This window comes from Nuphar pumila, chromosome 10 (genome assembly GCF_984573655.1).
Source record: "Nuphar pumila chromosome 10, dmNupPumi1.hap1.1, whole genome shotgun sequence".
NCBI classification, from domain to species: Eukaryota; Viridiplantae; Streptophyta; class Magnoliopsida; order Nymphaeales; family Nymphaeaceae; genus Nuphar; species Nuphar pumila.
In genome coordinates, this window is record NC_143258.1 from 105,974,812 (window position 1) to 105,992,071 (window position 17,260).

At 37.3% G+C, this 17,260-nt stretch overlaps 1 protein-coding gene across 2 annotated transcripts in view; it reads left to right on the forward strand.

Annotated features, from left to right (window-relative positions):
- Nucleotides 1–230: 230 nt before the first annotated feature.
- LOC149827779 (Glycosyl hydrolase family 47 protein) overlaps nt 231–17,260 on the forward strand; it is a 49,786-nt gene continuing 32,756 nt past the window's right edge. Inside the window, exons 1-7 of one of the 2 annotated variants that reach the window (XM_090018244.1) lie at nt 231–403; nt 794–913; nt 996–1,088; nt 5,864–5,950; nt 6,233–6,323; nt 9,267–9,322; nt 10,871–10,943. In XM_090018244.1, the coding sequence (XP_089874370.1) occupies nt 287–403; nt 794–913; nt 996–1,088; nt 5,864–5,950; nt 6,233–6,323; nt 9,267–9,322; nt 10,871–10,943 (637 nt within the window). In that variant the 5' untranslated portion in view covers nt 231–286. Of the gene's footprint in view, nt 404–466; nt 567–793; nt 914–995; nt 1,089–5,863; nt 5,951–6,232; nt 6,324–9,266; nt 9,323–10,870; nt 10,944–17,260 lie in introns of those variants that run through there. The other variant, XM_090018245.1, reaches the window with a different exon arrangement.

A 17,260-nucleotide genomic window follows, 5' to 3' on the forward strand; every position in this document is an offset into this window, starting at 1 on the left:
ATCTACGTGATCGGATTGAGTTAATGTAACTTGCACACATAATTTTCAGCTTAATAGTTTCATACATTCGTTAGTACCAAATACTCAACCGATGTGATCTAGAGGCTTTTTTATCATTCAATTGTAACGCATAAACAGACTTTTGAAGAGTTTCTACTAGATAGGAAGGTACCGTCGACCGTAGCTATCTACACGTTAATACGGGAAGAAAAGGTGCGAATCGAGTTCATGCATTTGCAAGACTTTGACAAATTTGGCTTTGACGAACCCGAGGAACCAGATAGGGATGAAGGGATCCTTCCTCCTCCTCTTCCTCCTCTTCTCCTCGATCTCTTCCATTTCCTTTCTGATCGTCGACTCTGACAGCGTTACTCCTTCCGAGGCAAAGCAACTCAGAGAAGAGGTGGGAGGAACACAACCCCACTTCCCCAAACTCTCTCACTCTCTCTCTCTCTGTTGGTTAGGTGTAGAGAAGGATTAGTTTTTCTTTGTGGGGATTATGGAATGTGGTACTTTTGATGATTTAGCTTTGTGGGTAGCTGAATTTTGGTGCCTTTTTTATGGTGGTAATGCTTCCCTCTGTTTCTTGTTTTGCTTTTGATCCGTGCTGCTGAAGTGAGTCTGAATCATAATTGAATTTAAATTCGTTTAGATACTGTTTTTTTTCTTGGATGAATCTTTGGGCATGCCAATGTATGTGTGAATTTTTTACAAATTGCATTTGTTTTCTCACACTTGCTTTTCTTCTTTCTGTGAACAATTGGTTGATGAAGCGTGTTGTTCCTTTGTTTAGGTCAGAGACATGTTTTATCATGCCTTTGATGGTTATATGCAGCAAGCTTTTCCTCTTGATGAATTGAGACCATTAACCTGCGGAGGAGAGGACTCTCTTGGTGGTTATGCTTTAACACTTGTAAGGTTTCCATACAATTAGTCTCTGACAAATTGCCTATTTATGATAATGACTCCAGCTCTACATTGGTGATATGGAGCAGGTTGATTCCTTGGACACGTTAGCCTTACTTGGTGACCACAAACGGTTTTCTGCTGCAGTAGAGTGGCTGGGCAAAAACCTCCGGTTTGACATTGTTAGTACGGAATCTAGGAGTCATGCTCAGCAGCTTGTCTTGATATAACACATATACACTTGAGCTTTTCGGGGCTGGTTTGCTTAATTAGTGCTGGTTTTCTGCATATATCTGATATTTGTTGCTGATTTCATTGATCACATTGAAATTTCACAATTCGTCTGTTTTACATTCTGTTTTCAAGTGTATATTTGTGCGAATACCATGTTTGTGATTAAGGTGCATGGGGATGCTAAAATGTAGAATGCACCCTAGTGAATTGCATCCATGAGCTTCTCAACTATGCATAACTAAGATTTTATGTTAAATGCAAAGACAGTGACCAATTTTGGCAAGATAGAATCCAGTAGTATGTTTATAATGGTGTCCAATGATAATTTGGTGGTATACTACTGGTTAATCTGCAAGCTTTGGAACAAATCTTAATTGTATTCGGTTCATGTTTCCCATATGTCTTTTGTTGATGGCCAATGACATGGATATCGTGGGATCTGAATCTTCAACTTTTCTTTTTCATCCTCTCACAAACTAGGGTTTCTCAAAAGACATGCATCAGCTAGTTAATCTCTCACCTAGGTGGTAAGTCCCTTATGGTAAATAGAATATGATGGGGCTAAAACCCTAGTCTCAGCCTTTAGCTATTTAGGGTAATATGTACGTGTTTTCCTTTATTTTTTATCTTGATTCAACAATAGAAAGCTTTTTTGATTCTGTAACGCCCCAAAATCTCATACTTGTAAACTTTTTAGGAAAAACTTGAAGCTTTGCAATCAATTCTTTTTAAGAGTTTAAAATGGTAGTTTAGTGAAAAAGAGTGTTTGAAAGAACAAGTCAACGAACCTTGGGTGCATTACAGGCCAACTTTCCTTTACACAATGGATTTATATCTCTATACAATCATTGAAACCACATAGATTCAAAAAACGGTTTTTGATAATTAAAGTTTACACAAAAAGAGGAATTTCAAAAGAAACCCTTATATAGAATTACAAAACGTGCTCAGGAGTGAAACAACAGATCTTGATATCATCACGTCATCGCCTCCCGCATAAACTTAATCATCACCTGTATCCCATAAAATGGGTCAGACTTATGAAAGCCTGGTAGGTGTGTAGATATAAAAAATCACAACAAGACTAACATATGCGTTATAATTTTCGTGATGCGCAGTTTCAGAATAAGTAAAATGAGCATGATAATCTTGTTTCGATAATTAACTGACCTGAGGGTACTCACAGGATAAATGTAGAAACAACTGAGACTGTTCGGGGGCTTGTTATTCTATGTATTTTGATACCTCAGACAAATAGCTGAGTTCGCTCCTAAAGGGACGGCCTATGACCGAGAGAAAATTCTCCAGAGACCACTTGTTATAGGGAGATGCATCCGAACTTTTGTAGAAGTCATTGAGATCTACCATCTAAGATAATATTTGGTAGCCCAATCCTCTAACTTTGATGACCGGGGACACTGAGTCATTGCTATTCGAGGAGCGTAGTTGTTAACAACTTGTTCATCAAAGTTTTTGTACCATCCCATTATCTCTCTTGACGGAACCAAAAAGACGAATGGGTATGCCAAGTTTTATTTTAACTGACGACCCATTCTACATAATCTGGTCTTTCAAACTAAATCGAGCATCTTGCCTGTGAAGGCGATTATCTCCATTTATGTGATTTTTTTTAATCATGATGCATTGCCGCACTACGAGGTTACCATAAACCTCTAGTCCAATCATCGTAGTAGTAATATGCCGTGCATGTCTGATAGTACCACTACGATGAGAAAGATATTGATTTTTCAGAAAAAACCCAGACATTATTTAGAAATTTCAATATCCCGTGCTTTAGGTCGGGGAATATCCGAGTCATTTTGGATACCGAAAAGAAGGACCAGACGTACGTACCATCTAGGGTGACGTAGTCGAAGCTTTCTTGTTATGTTTGTTCGAGGAGAAAACTTAGTTGCGAATTTGCAAACACAAAACACTTGTTTTGCTTTTCGAGACTGCGGACAATGTGAGCTTGAAATCTCGCATGTGAAATCTTTTAAAAATCGAGATTCTGTGAGGATGCTCAAATCTGCATCTTTTAAATACATACAAGCATACTCTAAAGTAGGCATGAGTACGCAAAATTGCGTACTTTATAAAATTATATATGTATATAGAATACATATATAGTAAAGCATAAACCTGTGCACATTACAGTGTGACGACAAAGTAAATGATATAAAGAAATGCCTGATGTGTGAAACCACACATCGAGCTAAATAAATTGCGTAAGCGATGCACAGTGTATGAAACCGTACATCAGGCTAAATAAATTGCATAAGTAGAAGCCTGTGCACATTATAGCGCGGCGACAAAGTAAATGACATAAAACCGGGCTCGATGTGTGAAACCACACATCGAGCTAAATAAATTATAGAAAGTTAGATCCTGTGCACATTATAACGCGATGACAAAGTAAATGATGTAATTTAAAATAGACAAGAATATGCAAAACTGCGTCCTTGAGTTAAAAGTGTGTATATATATATATATATGTAAGTTAGAAGTATTTCGACATTGTTCGCATATGCAACTTTTCCCTACCTTGGAGATGGTATGAATCTCTAACGATTTCGAGCGTAGGTTTGTAAAGGCTCGTGCCTCGATAAGCATGTCTCGTCCGTTGTGTCAGTGTTGAGCGCTAAAAAAGATTCTATTGTGCTGCATAAAGAATGATATTAAAACCTTATTTTAGTAGACGAGGCAACGATTGCGTCGCAGGGGTCAAACCCGAACCTGGTTCGAGCCGACCGGACCGAGCTGGCCTCAGTACAAGAAATCGAGCCAGCTTCGCTAGAAAGCTGAACCGGGCGAAACGAGGCATAAAAAGTCGGGTTTGGTTTAGCAGGGAATGGAGTTGATATATGGTGCGCATGAGTCGGCCTGGGGTATTGGACCAACTAGGGTTGCGCTCGACGATAGCCGAGTTTTGCTCGGCTCGACCATGCTAGTGTTGCTGCAGTTTGAGCATAGCTAGAAAAGGGGAGGAAGGGATAGAGGGCTCGGCTATTACGCTGAGCCGGGTCTGACCCCAAATGAGACAAGACTGAGCCTTGGCTCGGTCCTTCTATTGAGGGAACCGAGCTGGGCTCTGTTTGAAAGGAGGGAAGACAGTGGCCAGGCCATTGCTGGAGGCCGTGGCTGCCGCGGCCAGCGGTCAACACCGGGAGGCTGGCGGCCAGGCCACTACCGTAGGCAGTGGCCGCGGCGGCCAACAACCAAACCATTGTCAGGGGCAGTTGCCGCTGCGGCCGGCTGACAGAAGGACAAAGGGTTCGACCATTATGCCGAGCTGTGTTTGGCCCCCAAACGAGACAGGACCGAGCCTAGGCTTGGTCTTTCAACTGAGGGAACTGAGCTGGGCTCGGTTCAAACCGAGCTCAGCTCGATAGAAAGGTCCAGCCGCCCTTCTGCCAAAAAAAATAAGACGGGCAGGATGGCAGCACCCTCCTGTCGGAAGAATAAAAAATAGGGAGGGCAGCGCCCTCCTGCCGGCAAAAATGAGAGAGAGAGAGAGAGAGAGAGAGAGAGAGAGAGAGAGAGAGAGAGAGAGAACTTACCGGCGAGGTGCAGGGAGACAGAAGGAAGAGAGTCGGGGGGCGTCGGGTCTCCGACGTGAGAAAGAGACGGGAGAGAGTGACAGGGGGGGTGTGAGAGAGAGAGAGAGACGGGAGGGCTTGGGTGTGAGAGGGGGGCTCCGGCATGGCTCTGACGTAAGAGAGAGACAAGGAGGGAGCCAAGGTCGGGGGTGTCAGGTTTTGTTAAAGGAAGAAAACCCTCCCTTGGGGGTTTAAATATACCACGGGGGTCCGGGTTGGGTCCGGTCGACATCCCACTCGGATCTGGGTTGGGTCCGGTCGGATCCAACCTAGATCCAAAACCCTTTTTTTTTGAATCATGTTGGATTTTACAGATTCTATTCACTAGCAGATTCAGTGTCACATTATATCTCATACTTCCATCACTTTGCTCCAATAACATATCTTGTTTTTTGGCCGGTGGTTGACACCCAATTCTTGGCTCCTTCTAATCTAGAGCATTTCTTTTTTCTCCTTGATCTTTTTTCCCTGCTTATTCTTCCTGTGATTTTTAGCCTGGTTATTTCTCATTAATTTAAAGCACTTGTATCATCTTTCTTCAAGTAAAAAAATTCTTTTGGTTTAAAAAGTGCTGGCCATTATGAAATCTTAAAGAATAAATGAATACTGAAAAGCATTCACTTTAAAGCCCCTCTTTGTTCCCTATGTTCTTGCAATATTTGTCTTGCTGTTCCATTAAAAAAAAGGTAGTCTTGCTTTTGGCAACCTTTTTGGTTACTTTGCCTTTTGAATCTCGTTTAATACTTGTATAAAAAAAATGCTAATTGGTAACTGGTAGAGGGTCAATCAATTACACTTCATCAATATAATTAATGGCTGAAGCATGTAGTCTTGTAGGTTTAAATGGTTAACTTTGTTGTTACTTTTGTTGATATTTTTGTTGGATACTAGGTCATCTTGGCTTAACTTTTGTTGTGTATTAAGTTATCTTGCACACACTGTAGATTGTGATATCGATCTAAAACTCAGCTTGGATTTTGACTTCATCATCATATCCCATTTATAAACTATAAATTTTCTGTTGGTAGCAAGTGGACTTTTCTGTTGTTTCTGTTCAATCATTTTGATTAAGTTCTCTTTGATCAATTTCATCCCTACCCGGTTTAATGATAGCACGTTTGCAGGACAAGACAGTTTCTGTTTTTGAGACCACTATCCGTGTTCTTGGGGGTTTGATTTCAGCCCATCTTTTTGCTAGCGATGATGCCACAGTATGTATATCTGTTCTTTTCTTATTTCCTTTCCTTTGTGATTCTATCTTCTCTTATGGCATGAAGATTCAAAATTTCTTATGTACTTGGAAAATATAACATTTATTACAAAATTAGTCTTCTCATATTCAGATGCATACATGCAGAACATGGTAAGACTAATCTGAAAAGTACAATTTTTATCTGCATCTTTGACCTTTTCTTCAAGTATGAGGTAGATGTTTGCTTACAGCCCTTGTTGGTTTTATAAATATCCCAGTGCTGAGTGTATACTTTTTGCAGGGCATGAAGATTAATTCTTACAATGATGAGTTACTTCACTTGTCTGAGGATTTGGCAAAAAGAATGCTTCCTGCATTTGAGACTCCTACAGGTTTCCTATTTTTCAAAATTTTCTGTGTAATTGTTTGATGGAACATGTAGTCAAAAGCACTAGCAATGGCCTTGGTGCCTAGGCATCACCTAGAAACCCAAATAGAATAAATTTTAAACATAATTTCAAAAAATAAAAGATAAGATCAAAACAATTATCAACACATGATTTTATGTTTTCTTGACAATCAAATACTTCGGATTTGAGTCTAAGAAAGTATATCTATGTATGTCTGCTACAATCATCTACAAATATAACATAGAATGATACACCTCCTTTAGACATAACCGGTACTGGTCCCCATACATCCGAATGTATTAACTCAAACAATTCTTTAGAAACAAAATGATTAGATCCAAAAGGTAAGGATTTCATTTTACCAAGGATGCAATCTTCACAAACCAAATCCTTTTCATTACAAATTTCAATAAATGAAAATACATGTAATTTTGACATACTAGTATGTCCTAATCTCCTATGCCAATTTTTCATGTCTTTTTTTTCAACAAAATTACAAAAATCTTGATTTGATAACTCTAGATTGTCCATGAAGTAGAGATCTCCACTTTTATGGCCTCGCCCAACTTGCCTCCTAGACTGGAGATCCTGCACCGAACAACCACTAGATGAAAAAGAGATCCTACATCTATGATCGGTTATTTGAGAAACAAATAGGAGATTCAAATTTAATTTTGGTACTATTCTAATATTTGGTACACAAGTTTTGAGATTTTTTTGAAAAATCTTTTAAGGTTCCAAAGCCTTTGATTTTTAAAGAGGTTCCATCGGCAGTTGAAACATAGGAGTTATTAGAGTTAATATGACATTAAGATAATATGGATTTGTTAGGAGTCATATGTAAGGATGCACCATAATCAAGAATCCAAGAAGACTTACTGGGATCAACACATGTGAAAACGACCGAATCGTAGAGGAAAGAAGATTGATTCTTGATTAATGGTTGAAGTGCCTCAATTAGTTGAGCAAGAGACATAAACCTAACACTTTTGGAGCTTTCATCTGTACCATTTTTTTCAAAAGATAGTCCCACAAAAGCTACCTTCCTTTCTTCTTTTCTTTTCTTTGGGCAAAAAGGCTTGATATGGCTCGACTCATTGCAAAAGTGACAAATGATCTTCTTCTTAGGTTCATAATCGTTGTTGCTTCTTCCAAAATGATGAGGCTTGTCTGTGTATAATTTTCGGACCTAGAGATAGCAAACACGAAGTCATCTTTGGAGGAGGTGGGCCTTTTAACCTATTTTTCTCTATAGTTAATTCTTCTAGAGTTTTTATGGAAGGAACACCTCCTCTAACAAGGAGAGCGAGCTTAGTACCATCAAATTCGGGTCTAAGATCATTAACAAATTGATAAAAATGCTCCATTTTGTTTTGTTTTTCACGTAGTTCCATGTCCATAGGACAATGCCATTTAGGCTCTAACAGGGGTAACTCATCCCAAAAAAGAGATAGAGCATTATAATATTATCCTATGCTCATATCTCCTTGGGTCATAGTTCTAACTTTATTTTAGAGATTGCAAACATGGACAATGTCCTTTAAGGAATACATATTTCGGAGACATTTGCAAGCATCATTAGCAAATTCAAATTTTGCTAAATTAGAACACTTTAATATCCACACTATTAATGAGCCATCCCATAATCTTAGAATGACTCGTTCTCCATTCCTTCCATCTTTTCTCGTACTCGACAACGATTTTAGTCATGTCATCTCCTTGAAGTGCCACATGTTTTCCGTTGTCATTCTTTATGAGTACAAGTTTTGGCTCTTTTTCGGTGCCATCTAGCAAACCTCATAAACCCTTGCCCAAATTTGATGTTTAATGATTGATGCCCACATCACATGATAGGTGTCTTTGAGTCTCACGAGAATGGTGACAATGGCCTCTCATTCATCTTCTATAGCAAAGAAGAGAGAAAGGTAGAGAAAGAGAGAAAAAAAGAAGGGAGGTAGCAGAAGCAATGTTCTTTTGTACACCACGAGCCTACGATCTCAAGATCCATGAACTCGCATCCACACGAGCAATGTTCCAAAGCTTTGATACCATGTAATGAAATGAAGATCTCACAAATCACAAACCTAAATATGTGTTCAAACAAAAATAGCTCCTAAGGGCCAAGAGAACACATAAAAATTATGGCTTTATTATATAAAAATGCACACAAAATGCATTGCTTACAAGGGGGCCATAGCCCCATATTTGTACACAAAAAACCAGCTGTTGGGGAGTTTCCAACAGCTAGATTTCCAGCCGTTGGGGAGCCCCCGATGGTCATATTGTCAAGGACAAAAATGCCCTTGACAATACCAACAAAATACAAAAAGAAGAAAAAAAAGAAATAAGAAAATACAAAAAATAAAAAGACATAAGAGGACAGTTCTGCCCCTAATGTGCAGATCCTATTACAATGTCAAATGGCCAAAATATCCCTAAAGGGTATTACCTATTACAAACACCTAAAATACACATATATATATATTATATGTACAACATTATAATCTTTTAACACTCCCATCATTTCAACACTGGGTGAACTTTGATTTGTTGGAAGGGAGAGGAGTTGAACTGCATTGGAATTTTTAGAATCGGTGTATAATAGCACCTACTAGATGATATTATGTAACCTGGTTGCCCCCTTTGCAACTTACTCTTAGTTTTTAATGGAAGTATTTCTTTCCTTAAAAGAAAAAGAAAGATTAAGCAAAACCATCAGAGGATGCTTACTGCACTAAATATTTTTTTTTCTTTCCATGTTTGATATCTTTGTTTCAAATGCTTTGTTGCAATATGCAATAGATGCTAAACCATTTTCTTTTCCAAGTTGTTCAATTTTTAATTGACCATAGCTAGCTGCCCTTTTCTAAAGGGAAGAGGTCTTAGCTTTCATCTAATTCTTTTGATGTTACAAAACTTTTGCAGGAATTCCATATGGATCAGTTAATCTGCTTCATGGAGTTGATAAATATGAAAGCAAGGTAGGGTTTTGTTGAACTTTTTGGTTTTTTCCTCCAAAAAGGTTTACACTCCCAATTTGGCGTTTGCTGCCATTCCAGTCTTTTCTTGACTTGTCACAATTGTGTGTCATTTAAGATGGCAACAATGTTATCAAAAATGCGCCTTGAGGCGCAAAAGGCGTGCCTCGCCTTGAGGCGCGACCCTCTGTGCCTCAAGGCGCAATTTTTTTTTTTTTAAAGATTTCTAAGACATAATCAACAAGATTTTTGTAGGTTAATCTCATATATTTTCCAGTTATTTCAGTTATGTAATCAGTTTCTTAGTATATTTTAACTTTTTTTGGTTAATCTCATATATTTTCCAGTTATGTAATCAGTTTTTGTATGTTACTTAAAGTAACATATAAAAGTAACTTACTTTTATATGTTAATCTCATATTTTTTAAAATAATCTCATATATTTTAACTTTTGTAGGTTAATCTCATATATTTTCCAGTTATTTCAGTTATGTAATTAGTTTCTTAGTATATATTAACTTTTGTTGGTTAATCTCATATATTTTCCAGTTATGTAATCAGTTTTATATGTTACTTAAAGTAACATATACATTTTAACTTTTGTATGTTAATTTCATATATTTTCTAGTTATTTCAGTTATGTAATCAGTTTCTTAGTATATTTTAACTTTTGTTGGTTAATCTCATATATTTTTCAGTTATGTAATCATTTTTTTAGTTACTTTTATAAGTTAATCTCATATATTTTAACTTTTGTAGGTTAATCTCATATATTTTAACTTTTGTAGGTTAATCTCATATATTTTCCAGTTATTTCAGTTATGTAATCAGTTTCTTAGTATATTTTAACTTTTGTTGGTTAATCTCATATATTTTCCAGTTATGTAATCAGTTTTTAGTTACTTTTATATGTTAATCTCATATTTTTTAGTACTTATTTGAGATTTTCTATTTCTTATTGGTTGTTATTTCATCAATAAAGCATTTTTTTATTTATTTGTATTTTTAGATATTTTTTTTTTATAAATTTTTTATAATTTTTTAAAAGTTTTCAAATTTTTTTTTGAGACTTACGCTTTACGCCTCGCCTCGGTTTTTGGTGGAGCGCCTCGCTACGCCTCAACGCTTTTCACAACACTGGATGGCAACCATTAATTTTCACATTCATAGCCTGTTACCTGTTGGCAGACATGGATAGATATTGAACACTTGATTGGTGTTGCTACTTTTAGGCTTTCTGTCTCTTACCCTTGTGAGACTAATCACATGTTAGAGCTGATCATCTTTTTAAAACTGCACCACCATAGGCTTAGTGACAGTCAGCGGTTAGTTCTGAATCGGTATCCCATTTATTTTCATTCTTGTGAATCTTTAGATGCCACCTTAACACAAGAACTAACCATCTTCTTACATATGGAATGTTGCTGTTTCTATCCATAAATTTTGTTGGATGTAAAAGTATTGTTATTATTTCCATTTTTTGTTATATTTTTCAAGATTCTATTCTTTTGTGGTTGTACACATTCTTAAAGTTTCCCTTCTCTGTTTTAGATAACATCAACAGCTGGTGGTGGCACATTGACTTTAGAGTTTGGTGTTCTGAGTCGCTTGACAGGCAACCCTGGTACTCTATATATCCTTTCATGAAAATTGCAATGTGTTGGCTATTTATGTTTAGTTTCATTTTTCGGAGGAAATTGTTCTCTAGTTGTTTTGTTTGGGTTGTTGTGAGCTATTTGTTAATATCAATTAATTTATTTTCTTCCATGTTATTGCTTTGAAATATGTTTCACTGGTCTTGGTTCATAATAAGGCTGATATGTTTGCTGTATTGTGTATGCTGTGCCATTTAAGTTGTTTTGATAATGAAGCTTGAGCATCACATATCTGTGGTTCTTTGCTTTGTTGTCATTTTTTGGATCCTGTAAATGTGTTGCATATTATCACATAGGTGCGGGTGTGGGGTGCACTAGGGTATATATATAATTTTTAACAGTAACACTAATGAAATAAAAAACAATTATCTTATCATCAATTCATCATGCATGCAATAAATGAAATTAACAATCTACAATTATATTCTTCATCAATAAAAACTAACACCACAATTAAATCAACCATAAATATATTATGGAAACAATCAAACAAGTAAAGCAGAAAAGAAGGAAATTATACTAATAAAAAAACAAACAATGCATAATTACATACCAAAAGTATATCCTATACAATGTATATTATCTTAATAATTTTCTGCTTCATCATAAGAAAGAAGAGTAGGCTCAGATAAGTCAATATTTATAATGTTGAAATCATGCTCTCTCTCTAAGTCGCACTCCTCTAGGTTTACATCCCAAAATTTGGATGATCTTTGTCTGCATCAGTGTTTTAAAACTCGCCGAGTCAACTCGTTGACTCGGCTGACTCGGCTCGGCTCGGCCCTCCAGCGAGTCAACCCAGCAAGGCAAACTTGGTTTGCCAAAACTCGGGCTTGACTCGTCCTGACTCGGCCTGACTCGGGCGAGTTTTGGGATGTTTGAAATTTGATTTTTTGGGTATTTCAAAATAAAAAAAAATGTTTCTTGCATCAATAGGGAATAATTAATTGGCTTGTATAATTTGATCAGTTGTCTTGAGAATTTCTTCTTTGATTTTGTTATGGATTTTCTCACACATGGTATGTAACCCATGGTCCCATACTTTCTCTCAAATATCTTTCTATTTTTCAAATTACTGAAATGACTATAATGTTAATTTATTTTTTATGACTGAATAGGATCATGACTTTGAAAAGAGCTTGTCTTTAGCTATGTGTAGTTGGAAGTGTATACTCCATGAGCAAGTTTCATGTGCTTGTTATGACTGATTCTTGAGCCTATAGTATGGCTGAATTTCTCTTACAAAGCACATTGGATATCCTTCATAGTTTCATCTCAAAAACTATAAGCCTCGGCCCCTCATTCTGCTGTTCAATATTGTCTTTTATTAGATGATTTCCTTGTGAGTCTATTCTGCATAATCAGATACTCTGGCCAATTTTTTCTGGCAGTCATCGTAGTGCAGTTTAAAAGTTAAAAGTGTAATTCTATATTGTACATGGTTACTTTTGATATGTGAGCATGTTTCATAAAGCACAAGTCCAATATTTTCTGAGCAGGATCAAACTCTGATTTTGAAGTGGATTGTGTCTACAAAAGGTAGAACCTGGTGAACTGGCCATTACAACATTTATGAGTTGGTCAGGGCTCATCAACTTCAGTACAGACCAAGCATGGACCATTTTAAAAAGTCCCAACTACAGTACAGACCAGGGTTACCGGAAGCGCCTAGCTAAAAGGGGAAGCGCGCTTCGGAAGCGCGAAACGTCGCGCTTCCGAAGCGTGGGGGAAGCGTCCCCTTTTTTGGGAAGCGTGCTTCCCTTTAATGGGGGACACGTTTCCCTTTAATGGGGGACGCACTTCCCTTTAATGGGAAGCGCGCTTCCCATCACGCTTCCCCCTCGCTTCCCCCACGCTTCCCCCTCGCTTTTTTTCATTTTTTTTGTATTTTTTATTTTTTATTTTTATTTTTATTTTTTCGCTTCCCCCTCGCTTCCGAGACGCTTCCTAGGTCGCTTCCGAGACACTTCCCGAATCGCTCCTAAGTAGTCCCACGCTTCCCCGCTTCCTAAAATTTTGAAAGTGCCTCGCTTCCCGCTCCCGCTTCCGCAACTGGCAACCATGGTACAAACATATTTTGCTTAACATGAGCCCCTGTATATGAGTTTATCATCTCTTGTTTACTGAAAAACATGGTTTGAGACAAATTATATATTATTTTCTTTTAAAATCAAAAGTTAACAAAACCCGGTCTGAGTCACCGAGTTGACCCGCCGAGTCACGAGTCAATAAAGAACGAGTCGAGTCCCGAGTCACGGGTTTTAAAACCTTGGTCTGCATTACAATTAAAATTTTAAAATGTTAAATATTTGCATATTTAAATGAAGAAACTAAGACATAGTCAAATAACTAAGAGAACAATTAGTATCTATATTTCTCATTGGTTCGCGAAAGTAATCGAAGATTGGAATGAACAAAAACTAAATCCTCTGCACGCTTGCTGGTGAGTTTGTTTCTATTGATGTTATGGATTTAAGCATATGTGCTTCAATTTATTTCACAACAAGATGCACTAGCAGGCTGTGATAACAATCTCAATGCAAGACGTTAGAGAAGAGGTGTTTCTTATCCATATGTTGATCATAATGTGATACGATCTATATCCTCTTCCTCTCTCGCTATTAATGCCTGTCCATATAACCTCGAAGATAAAAATTTTCTAAACTCTTGTGTGACTTGATTTAGAATATGTGATTCTTGATAAAGTCTTGCTATACACATATTTCTATGCCTTGATAGCTTTGGATCTAAATTTGGAGAGACACGACCAACATCACCTTCCTACCACTTTGCATAATATTTGGGATTAAGAGAATGTGCCATGCAATACAAATGAGTGTTACTCTTATCCCATCTTCTGAATAAAATTGTATGTATATGATTAAAAAATTCTGAATCATCCACTCCAAGATTTTTTTTCTCATGATTGAAAACTACAACTTGAATTTTTTCAATCATATTATCCCATATTTCATAAACTTTGTGAAGTATAGGTTCATCCATGTCAACTTCTCTCAGCATTTCTCAAATAAGTTGCGTAAACTCAAGAAAGTATACAACTCTATCTCCAAACTCATTATCAATAATGAATTTCTTAATTTCTCGAGCTTTGATAACATCATCAACACAATATAATGTTCAATTCTAATCAGTCACCATGTTAACCAAAGTATTCTTGAATTCCTTAATTCTTTTCACTATCACAATGATAGATACAAAACGTGTTTCAACAACTTTCAGCAATTTCAGATTAGAATGCCTATTAAATATGACATTATCCTGATGGTGGTTGACAACAAAATTCTTAATGCTTTTGATATTTTTTTTAATTCCTCAATCTATGAACATAGAGCTCATGCTGATGAATTTTCTTCTTCTTTTGGGTTGCAGATGCTCTTGAGGTCTAGATTCAAGCTATGTGCTATATATGGAGTCTAAAAAATATGAGGATACTCACTCTCCAAACTTAATGCTGCACTTTTAAAAACTGGAGTGTTGTTTGTGATGATTTTTACTACTTTCTGAGCACCCACTTCTTTTATTATTTCTATAAACAACTCTTTCAAATACTCAACATTTTTATATTGCCCAGATGCATAAACTGCTTTCAAGAATACTGAACCACTAAGAGAAGAAACAATGAAATTAATTAATGAACACCTTTGAATATCTGTCTATCCATCAGAAACAATTGAAAGTCGATTTTGTTCCTATGAAAATTTCTTAATTTCTAGCAATCTCTCAACATTTGTCCTCTCTTCTGTAAGAATTGTTGTTCGTAGTTTTTTTGAGCTTGGCGGCACATAGCCACTCAAGTTACAATTTGCTAGTGAAGTAATTAAATCCTTCCAATAAGGTTTTTTAGCTGTATTAAATGAAAGTGAACTGAAATAAAAATACCTCCCTACTTTTCTATCCATATCCTCCCTTTTATATGTATTAAATGATGCTTTTATCGTTCCTCTTCCTCTACTTCTTACATCCACTTTTTTTTAGCATCTTCTTGGTGGCTTAAAAAGGGTATATTGATTGCACACTTATCGTCTTCTTCTTCTCATATTCATCTTGTATTTTTTTATATTGTCTCCGTATTACCTCGTCAACTCTTTTGCATCTTGAAATGCTATGTCCTGATATCTTCAACAAATGAGCTTTAACTTTTGTGTAAGACCCAATATAATCTCTCTCGCAAAACTTGTATCGAAATCTCTTATTTTCACCTCCTCTAGTTATTTTAAGCTTATCCACATGTGCCCATGGTGGCCCCTATCATCACATGATACAACCAACAAACGAGAATCTCCAATACCACTACCACTATCAGCAATACTAACAACAAAATTTACATGTGGGGATGAGGATGACACAATTCCTTTCCCTTTGTTTGCGAGTCCTTTCCCTTCATCTGCCATTTTCGTCCATAAAACAAAAAAAAATATTAAAATAAAATTCATATCAGGTTCCGCATAACCAAATAAAATAAAAAATAAAATAAAGGGAAAGGGAAATGACATCTGCAAAGACAAACCCTTGGGTTCAACATTGCCAAATCTTGCAGGGCTGAGTTTGACAGAGCTGAACCCAGCCCAGAAGGGCTGTTTTCGACAACCCAGGGCTCAGAGCCGAACCCAGCCCAGTAGGGCTGGGTTTGACAGCCCAAGGTTGGGAGCGACAACCCAGGGTTGGGAGCCGAACCTAGACCAGTAGTGTAATAACCAAAATTTTCTCGTTTTAGTGCAGGGGATCCACAATTGGATCCATTTGGATCCAACTTGTGGATCCACATTTTTAAGTTAGACATGGATCCAAATTCATGGGCTCAGATCAACAAAGGATCCACTCTTATAACCAGCCCGGATCCAAACTGGGATTTGGATCCCGAGTCGCAGGTCGCAGAGTTCGTACCCGAACTCGACCCCACGTTAATAAAACCTCGTTTACAAGAATCGTGCTTAGGGCACGATTCTTGCCAAACTCAAGAAGAGGGAAGGTTACAGAGGGCCGTAACCGACTCCCTCCGCCTTTCGCGGAAGGAGGGAGGGTCTTCGTTCGATAAAAGGGGGCTGGAGAGGGTCTCGCCCTCTTCACTCTGCACTCGTCTCCCTCTCGACCTTTCGCTCGACAGCAAGGTCACCGACGCTGGTAACCTCCCCGTCTCTATCTTCTTCCCTCTCGATTTCACGCACAACAGCGGGACCTTCGGTGTCGGCGACCAACAACCCGCGACAAGCACCTTCTTTTCCTCTTCCTCTCGGAAATCCCTTCCACGGCTTTGGAGCAGTCGAGGCCGATGGAATCGCTCTCCTCGCGATAGCCGCAATCCTCAAACACCGATTTTGAGGTACGGGTTTCTCTCCTGTTTCGGATGAGAAGAACATGGATTTGGTTTCCATGTGATATTTCTTTTTGAGAAAAGCCCATGAGAAAGGGGGTTAGATCTAAAAATCTACGCGAGGACCATGGTCTAGATCAATGTTTACCTTCTCTTTGAAATCTATATATATTTATGCCTATATATATGTTTTTACATATGTATAGGCCAATTTTTTTTGGGCCATAGGGCTATGGAACTGGACCGATCTGTCATGTATTTAACATGTACAGATCCGGTCCAGATTTTATGTTCAAGGTTTTGGAAATACTGAAATTTTAGACCGATTTACATTAAGATTGGGGAGAAGTTCTTATCTGCATCGACACCTTGCTCACCCTCAGGATACTCATCATACATTTATACAGTGTCCCAAAATTTGATTTCCTTTGTTTATGTTCATACCTGTTTTTTTTTTATTTCCATATAACTATATCGTGGGTTTGCATCTACATGAGAATCAGAGTTACCCTCGGCTTTTTGCGGTATCTTGATTGGTGGATCTGATATACGTTTTGAGGCAGAGGAATATAATGAAATCTTGTTGGTCCTCTTCAATTTGCACGAGGGAAATATATATATATATATATATATATATATATATATATATATATATATATATATATATATATATATATTTGTTGAAAAACAAAAAGAGAAAGTCTGTTAAATACCAATCTTTTTGGGCTGCTCCCAATGATCAGTAGTAACAACTCTCGGTATGTAGAACTCTTGTGTGCTTGCTGAAATAGGTCTGTCAACACACCAATTCTGGCACATATATATACACACGTGGATCAACATGTATATGTATATGTATTCAGGGTTGCAGTTAATGTTTTCTGAAGTTTTTGATGTGTTGATTCCTTGACTAACGATCTGATTATGCATACGTTGCCTATGTTCTTATACGTG